The following is a 9,133-nucleotide window of genomic DNA, read 5'->3' as shown; positions in this document are numbered from 1 at the left end:
GCCAATAATCCAAGAAGTTATGGATGTCCACTTTGAGTTCTTTCAGGTCATCCTCTGGCATGTCAGCAATGTGATCCTCTAGGTCCTCCAAGGTGGTCAGCTGCATGTCAGACACCACACCTCCCAGCTTATCGAGACGCCAAAGGACACGGGCTGCAAGACTGATAGAGATTCATTTACGATTGTCAGCATTCCGACAAGGCTTACTCAGTAATCGAATGTTCACCGTTGTCTATGTCCGCAAAATACACACTACAAAATTAAATCATAATAAAATACATTGACCTATATTAAGTACAGTGTTCTGTGACTGTAAATCGAATCTGTTCACCACATGCTGAAGAAAAGGTGTTGGCTGAAATTTGTTAATTACGTCTTTATATGTCAGATGGAACATGTCCGCCCCAGAGTACCCTTGATTTTAGGACGGGCCCTCAACAGCAGGAAACTTTGGCCTACTGCTGATGTTAAATCGGACCAATGAATGTGTAGAATTTCTCACAACTTCAAAGTGTTCATCACTCTATTCTTTCCATTGTTCATTTTCAAAACCATTTCTCCCAACTTCCCCTTTCTCATAACATCCCTGACGAAAATCATCTTTTCCTCACCGGATGTTTTCATTAGGAACTTTGCCGTAAGTCTTTATGGCCGCACACTCCTGTTTGTGTTCGTCCCATGCTGCACGCTGGCACGTACGGTCGCAGTACTGGGCAAATTTGCATTGGCCACATCTCTGAAGCTTCTGTTGCCGACGGAAACAGCTATGACATACGTGGTCAGCAAGACTAGAAGATTATGGAGAGAAAAAGACCAATATTGAGTTGATGGATCCTCACAAATAAAAAAAAAAAATTATTAATTGAAATGAAAAAAGAGCATCCTTGGTAGACCTCCGTATAGAAATATGTAATTGCAAATGTTACTATTTTAAATGCACCCTGTTGGAGACAGTAAAACTGAGAGTCATTTGTTCAACTGTAGTTTGCTATTTTTGGACCATTAGCAGCTATTTTAATCTTGATACCACATGGTTTACGTCCCTAAAGCGTAACATGTAAGGCTGAAAATGAATTGGCATCAGACAGTTTTACACAGTTACAGTGTTCTGCTGTGTCAAATTGTCAACAATGGTTGCGTGTGTGCGTGCGTGTGTGTGTGCGTGTGTGTGTGTGTGTGTGTGTTTTTTCTTTCTTTCTTTCTTTCTTTCTTTCTTTCTTTCTTTCTTTCTTTCTTTTAATCAAAGATATTTCTCCTGCTTGTATCACTAAAGTATTCCCTAATGCTGCATTCATCACAAGCTGCAGTCACCAAAATGATAACAAAGTGGCATAACTAAGGCTATCAAGTAATTTGGTGAAATACAGTCATCACTGCCAGAAAAGAGTATAAAACATTGATAATCTTCAGGTCAAAATCACGCATGTTAGTTTTATGTGTAACGTAGACATGCATGACAATATGCTTCCAATGCAACAGCACTCACTGATAAGAATATCTCCATGTCAGCATGATATTATGTCAGTGACATCATCTTACATCCAGCCCTCAGACACATGTCTCTGTCCACGCTAAACCACAGTGGTCGTACATTTGATATTACGTTAACAGCTAACTAAAAAAAGCACATTTCCACCAAATTATGTAGGGCCTAATATGAGGATTTTAATATGCGTAACTTTGAGTGACCTTTTGCCCTTGACTTCCAATTCATTCAAGCCCTCAACTTACCTATCAAAGATGACAGCAGCGAAGCTAGGCTCTGAAAACAGTACATCCCCAGCCCATAACTCCTTGGTTGCCCTTAGACCCCTGCCTTTTCCCGGCGAGTCAAATACTTCCACGTTCTCCATGTCTGGCTGTGTTCGGGAATGAACGATCTTTAAGAACTATGACACTGTCAAAAGTCTCTTGTCACAAGTGGGTCCTCTGGATCCTTAGGTTCAGTAATTGGGCATGCCACTACACCCCAACTAAAATAGCCTACTCTGTGGAGCCATACCACCTCAAAGTAAGGAGAGGGGGGGAGTAAGATTTGGATACCTAAGAGATGAAAAAAGGCGAGTAACTTGGACATAGACCTAAATTTCGCAAAAGTTTTGAGTCACCTGTGTGTAGAATGGGCCTTCAAATTAATCTGCTTCTTTGTGTTCTCTTCGTAAATAACTCAGTGCCCCCCCCCAATCTGTTCGAGAAAATGTAATCTTCCTGAATTTGAGAGAGTGGTCATTCAGGGTGTGAGAATGTATTTTTGGACCTCAGCTGGGCCTGTCAGTCAAGAATTTGGTGAAGAGACATAAGACAGCTGCCTCCCCTCCACCTGGTCGCACTCTTGGACGTAACGTGTCTTTTCTGGCAATTTCTCTTCATTTCCACCGCCCTCTGTTTCTCCGTTCTTCCCAGATATCTCTGGAAAAGACTTCTGTTTACTTTGGTTTATTTAACTGTCGTTGGCATGGCAATGTAATTGTCTGTTAATTTGTTTACTTAATTATCATAGGAATGACAAATACAAAGACACAGTAAGTGACATGTGAGGAGAAACCTCTGAAAATGGTTTTATGATGCTTAGTCTCTAGAACCGTAATTGCTTTTTTCACTTTTCACTTTTCATAAATCTCCAGTGCTCCAGTGCTATTCACCAAACACTCCTGTTATTAAGTAATCATAATCATGCAATGAGACTAATTAAGCAAATGTCTTACTCATTCGGTAACTGTAGCTTATTCAAACTTATTCTAATAAGGCTTAAGGCTGGTCTTGAACCAAGAGGATTTCAAAATGAATTTTGAGTTTAGGACTCATCACAGTTATTGTCTGAAATTCAAGTCAGAGTGACAAGACTCACCAGTATCAGATACTTGATCTGCGATATGAAGACGTCGATGTTGTGGGAACCCCAGTGTTCCTCTCTCTAAAACCATGTAAAACCACGGTACAACCTCGTGATAACCACATGGATGCAAACATAGATGCACTATTCTTGCAATTAGAGATGGATATTACAAAAGTTCGCCACATTAAATGACCATAGTAAACGTGATAAACACAGTGATTCATTTAACCACTGATAAAGCTAAGGAAGTGGGATGGCCCATACATTAAACGTGTCCTACAATTGGAATTCCCACTATTAGCATTAAATAGTGCAGCAGAGACAACTAACCGTGCATTTTATAAACACACACACACACACACACACACACACACACTTTCAGCTGAACATAACTCTTTTTCAGTGAAATAATTTAATCATACAGGCTTGTTTATGGTTCCTGAATAAAACTTTCATTTCTTTGATTTATTATTGATAACATAGCACCCTTGGATGATCTTCCGCTGTTGCTCAAAATAAGGACAGAGTTGTAGTATGTTTGTGTCCTAACATACCCTTGGGCTTTTTTTTTATCATGCAGATCGCATTAATGCATGCAGTATATTAGAAAAGCTTGATTTGTTTTGCTTCAGACAGTTCATGTGGGAACTTTTTTATTTCTGTCTGTTACACTGTGCTATGCTTCCCTTTTTTAGTACTTGAAGTATTTTATCATTCTGAAAAATGCTTTTTCAGCATTGTTTTAAACCATATAATCATCCAATCATTTGTGTCAGAAGACATTAACCTCAAAATTATGGATTATCCTTATGTTCCACTTATGCCACCAAAAGTAGCAGATTACACTGATCTCAAAAGGCATACCTCACTCTTGCTCTACATTCAGCTGAGTCACAGTGCAATTATTCATACATAACAGGGATTTTTTCTACTTCTGTATGGGGTGACCGCTCTATTTAAACCACACACAGAGAGCTCCCTTCTCCACACGAACAGGACGTTATCTCTTGACACAGTCTCACACGATGTCAGATTTCATTTCCGACGGCTGCCAGGACTTCGGCCGGGCGCTCTGTGTCATCACCGGAGCTTCCAAGGGCTTCGGTCGAGAGCTGGCCGTGCAGATAGCCGGCCTCCTGAAACCCAAATCTGTTATGCTGCTGGTGGCCAGGTCAGGGAAGCAACTTGCTGAGCTGAAGGACGACTTAGTAGCCTCAGATGGTGACAAGAGCCAACTTGTGGTCCATTGCATACAGGCAGACCTGGGAAAGAAGGAAGGAGTTGAGAAAACTATCCGGGTGGCGAAAGAGACGTCTGCAATGGACATAGATCACTTGCTGCTTATCAACAATGCTGGTGAGTGTAAGGATTTATCAGTTGGTACAGTGTAAGGAGTGGGGGCTGTCTAATGATGTGTATGATGGACATCTACATTAAGACATATGCATGATTTCATTTTCACCATATTTCCCTCGCTTTTTGCAGCTTCTCTGGGCGATGTGTCCCGGTTTGCTATGAGTTTCACGGACCGCGAGGAAGTGGACGCTTACCTGTCCTTAAACGTGAGCTCTGTGCTGAGTCTGACCGCGGGAGTGCTTCAGGCGTTCCCATGGCGACACGGCCTGAGGCGCACGGTGGTCAACGTCAGCTCCCTGTGCGCCCTGAAACCATTCCCATCCTGGGTGCTGTACTGTACCGGTAAAGCCGCCCGCGACATGATGTTCCGTGTGCTTGCTGAAGAGGAGCCTGACTTAAGAGTGCTCAGCTACGCCCCAGGTAAGGAGAGTTTTACATTGGTTCTTCAAAATATTGTAATGCTTAGAAATGGTAGCACATTCACCCATGGAGACACGAGAAATACTTTTACAGATTAGTTTAAATCTAATTTACACTAGTTTAAACACAAACTATGGCCATATGGGTTTGGAAACAGTGACAAGATATCTGGGTTCAAGTCACACTCTACTGGCATTAGGAATGATTTAAATGAAAGTTGCTGATAATTTATAATGATGTATTTTTGTTCTCTGTGGTGATGCAGTAAATGAATTATCGCCTCTCTGTTGACAGGCCCATTGGACACTGACATGCAGACCCAGGCTCGCTGCTACTCAGGCGACGTGAAGATCCGACAGTCCTTCTCCTCCATGTTTGCTGAAGGACGGCTGTTAACCTGTCAGGAGTCCGGGGCCAAGCTGATGAGACTCCTGCTAGACGATGACTTTCCCTCCGGGGCTCATGTGGATTTTTATGAACTGTAACTGAAAACAGCATTAGCCAAATTTGCTTTGTTGCCTATGTAAGCTATAGACTTTTATTTTTCAGAATGACTATCTTTTGAGTTCAAATTGTGTATTGTAAATAAATCTTTTGTGTAAATACATGTATATTGACAGTGTAAGGCAATTTTTTACATCTGGAATTAAAATAAACGAATTATGAACTGTTTAAAAACTGCGTGAGCCAGGATGGGAAATTTGCAGGTTGCATGAGCAGGTGCACATGCTTTCACACATAACAGAACACCAAAACAGAATAATTTTGAACCATTTTAAAACCGTGTGAACTGGAAAGGGTATGGATGTGTTCATACATCCCAGTAAACCAGAAAAGCTCAGAACCCCTTCTTTGAGGCACAGATTACATATATTTTATTCAGTTCTACAGAGCTTGTGAAGAAGACATTATTAATGAAAGGCTTACTAGTGAGATACAACAGAAGTAGCACAAAGTAAAAATTCAGAGACTGTCTTTCCTCCAAACATACAAATAACAAGATCTCTTGTGCAAGACATCATCTACTAAAGTGTTCAGGAAGGACTCAACGCCCACCCACCCCCCACCCCCAATGTGACATGGGGTACACACCAAGCAATACCAGACAAAAGAACATATGGAAAAAGAAGGGAAAAGAGGGAGTATTTATACCTAACTAAACAAGGCAAAAACGAGAGGAACACAGAAACGAGGGGAACAGGGCGTGACAATTTGTGGAGTATAAATGTTGCATGTGCACATTCATATGTCAGATACAGTATATATAATTATAGTATACACTGATGTTATGAGTGATAAATGCACTAAGAGAAGACAGCATTTTGTAAAAAAATACTGTGGACAAAGTGCTAGTCTAGTTTTATAATATAAGAATTAGCAATGTAATATTTACATAAACCATTTAATAATCCCATGGTAAACGCAATTTAAGCGTGGAAGGTATGGATAAGCCTTTGCAATACACTGTGAAGCTAAACTCTTTGTAATATTGCAATTTCAGTTCATCAGTTTAAAATTGCATTACACAAGAAAACAATGCCAAGCATTCATCTGGATTAAGTCAAGACATGAGCTCAGTCAACGTTCTCCATTCAAAAATAACTCTCAATGCGGAACCAGTCTGAATCCATATCTAAGAATCCATCCAGAATCCAGTCCCGATTCAACCGTAATCTGATTTTGCATCTGCCTAAAGACGATGCAGGGAGGGCTGAGGCATCCCCTCTGCCTAACATGCCATGCTAAAAACCTCTTGACAATCACCTGCATGCATGCACAAATGTTCTGCTCTTATCATCACAGATGGTCGTGAACATCAGTGTGTGTCTACACCAGCTTAGCGATCTCTGACCCTGTTTTGAACCAGACACGGCAAATGGATGTACTGCATTCATTTCCATGCATGACCAGTAATGACTGGATTATGATTCTTTATGAAACTTACGTCAGTATCATCGGCTGGTTAACTGTAAGTGAGCTTATGTAACAATGTTTGCCAAAAATGGAAAATGGAATTCAAATGGAATACCATCGCACAAAAAAGGACAAGTTTTGCATCTTATGTTTGACTAAATAAATTAAGTAAGCCCAGCTCTGTGTTGACAAACATGTTTTGGTTTTTGTATGAAATTTTTACGAGGAAAGGAGTGTCTGTGGGGTATTGTGAAAAAGATATTAAAAAGATATTGTTAAAGTGCATCTGCTATGGTTATTAATTTTTCTATTTTATTTGTTTGTTCGTTTGTTTGTTTGTTTTTTGGTTGATCTATTTGCTTTATTTCTTGTGTGAGCATAGATGACATTACTTCCATTTCTTCTTTCGTTGACAGAAACTGCACAGACATGCCTCGCTTGACAGAAACCGTGGAGTTGTGTTTGCCAAGCTGCTCCACTAGGGGGCAGTGTGTATATATATTACACGTTCGTGGTAGGAAAAATTTTATTTGCAGCTCCTGCTCTAAATATAATTTCCTGTCCTTCGAGAAATCACAATGATTTTCTAAAGATCTATTCCGTTATTCAAACATAGAAGAAAATCTAACATATGAGAATACTCATTTTTTACATATTCACATTGGAAACTTTTTAGTGTTGTTTTAAAGCATTGGTCCTCCTTTCAAATGACGGAAGCTTTAGTTAACGAAAAAGAAAAATTTTAAAAATAAGAAACATGCAATCTACCGTTGTACAGCTTAACACAACAATTAGGATTTTCTTTGTCATACATCACAGCTCCTTTCTTCTTTTCCCTGAGTATCTACTCCACTCAGCATCCCTCTGTACTGTATCACTTCCCCTCTTTGTCACATGACACAGGATAAGCCTTGATGGAGCAGGTTTCCATGGCAACTCCAACATGTTGCTGTCACTCGTGAATTTGTGAATGGGGAGAGAAGGGCAGGAAAGACTACGGAATAATATGGGCCAACATATTTCCTATTGTTGCGATTAGGCATCTGTAACCAAATCAATGTAAATGTAAATGCTTTCATGTTAGGGAATGTTGCAAATACTTTGTTTCTGTTGCAGTTCTGGTTAAGCAACGACCTGCCCTATGCAAGTGCAGCGCTCCTTGAACTGACCTCTTTGTTTGCTTGCTTTTCTCTCCAGCTGAAAGGAAGAATCCATAGGCACTGTTCAGGACACTGGACTGTGAACAAATTCTTTGCCTGAGGAGAATCGAATAGAGGGAGAGAGAGAGCCAAGAGGGTGTACTGGAGAATGAATGAGGTCAAGTTCTTCAGTTCCTGATACACAGTTGCTGATAAGTACTCAAATAGACTTAAATAGACTCAACCCCCCCCCCCCCCCCCCCCCCCCACCATCCCCCGGCCCGAGTTTCTCTACAAACGCCATGTCCTCTTCAGCAACTGTGAATGCTGAGTAAGATGTGCTATGTTTCAAAGGAAACTGACAGTGACTGTGACTTGTGTTTTGTGACCAGTGTATCCGGTATATGTCCTGGGAATGTGGATTCTAGTACTCCAGGTAACAGCTGACATGCTGAAGGTACCAATATTAAGGTAACCCAAGCCCCCAACGTTCTTATTCTCCCTCCCATCCTGTTTGCACACACTGTGCATATACACTGACATACACACATGGACACACATGCACACACATACTCAAACACACACACACACACACACAGAGAGAGAGAGAGAGAGAGAGAGAGAGAGAGAGAGAGAGAGAGAGGGAGCCCTAATAAGTATTGATAGTCTGGACAACCACCATAGATATCTACTTCTCTCTCTCTCTTTCTGTCTCTGTCTCTCTTCACGTGATAGTTTTAAGTAATGACAGTTTAAGAAGTCAGTCAGCTGAATAATGGCAGAGCCACTGTGCGCATGCGAAATGTATTAGTGGTCGGGGGGCGTTACTAGCGTGCGGCAGAGGGGCGGGGCGGAGGTGGGTGTGTGGCACAGCTGATACACGCATCCGCCAGAGCTTCCATCATCCGACTCCAACCAAAAGGTGATCACAGCGACCGTTCATTATATCTCTGTTCCACTTTTGACCCATGCTTGACCAAGAACTGGCTAAACATTGAAGAGAACTGGAGGTGCAACTGTGGAGCCGTGTTATTCAGCGCGTCGCTAACGGTGCCGCTGCAAATAGTAAGTACCATGTTAAACAAGGTAGTCCTCTGTTTAAAAATACTCGTATCAGATTGCCTTCACGGGTTTCATTTGATGCTCCTACGTGCCGTTTTGACATCCCCGTATCTCCTCATAAAATGAGATGAGATGAGAAGAAATGCAGTGAACGCAGTTGGGGAACCCTTGCTGTTGTGATTGAATAACAGAGAGAGAGAGAAAAAAAAAGCGGAAGGGATTTGGTTCAGTAAGAGAGCCACTGCTACTGCCCCTCATTCGACTGGAAGTAAAATAGCGTAAGGAGGATGGAGATGATTCGAAGCTTTCTCTCTGCGATAGAGAACGATGCTCCACATCTCCCTGGATGAAGGCACTGAGGGTGGCAGAATAGCGGTGTATCCTGACACGCATTATGTAATGCGTT

At 41.4% G+C, this 9,133-nt stretch overlaps 2 protein-coding genes across 3 annotated transcripts in view; one reads left to right on the top strand and one right to left on the bottom strand.

Annotated features, from left to right (window-relative positions):
* The window catches only part of smyd1b (SET and MYND domain containing 1b), a 7,958-nt gene extending 6,105 nt beyond the window's left edge, over window positions 1–1,853 (bottom strand). For both annotated transcript variants that reach the window (XM_030784966.1, XM_030784975.1), the window contains exons 1-3: window positions 1,732–1,853; window positions 612–788; window positions 1–161 (exon numbers count right to left, since the gene is read on the bottom strand). The exon at window positions 1–161 is cut by the window's left edge and continues 53 nt beyond it. In XM_030784966.1, coding sequence (XP_030640826.1) covers window positions 1–161; window positions 612–788; window positions 1,732–1,853 — 460 coding nt within the window. The remainder of the gene's footprint in view (window positions 162–611; window positions 789–1,731) is intronic.
* Window positions 1,854–3,861: 2,008 nt separating this feature from the next.
* On the top strand, window positions 3,862–5,097 carry sprb (sepiapterin reductase b). Its single transcript, XM_030764987.1, has 3 exons — window positions 3,862–4,192; window positions 4,322–4,612; window positions 4,907–5,097. The coding sequence occupies exons 1-3, from the start codon at window positions 3,862–3,864 to the stop codon at window positions 5,095–5,097; spliced, it is 813 nt and encodes a 270-aa protein (XP_030620847.1).
* The last annotated feature ends 4,036 nt before the right edge of the window (window positions 5,098–9,133 follow it).

Source organism: Chanos chanos, chromosome 1 (genome assembly GCF_902362185.1).
Source record: "Chanos chanos chromosome 1, fChaCha1.1, whole genome shotgun sequence".
Classification (NCBI taxonomy): domain Eukaryota; kingdom Metazoa; phylum Chordata; class Actinopteri; order Gonorynchiformes; family Chanidae; genus Chanos; species Chanos chanos.
This window is presented reverse-complemented; position numbering and strand designations above follow the sequence as displayed.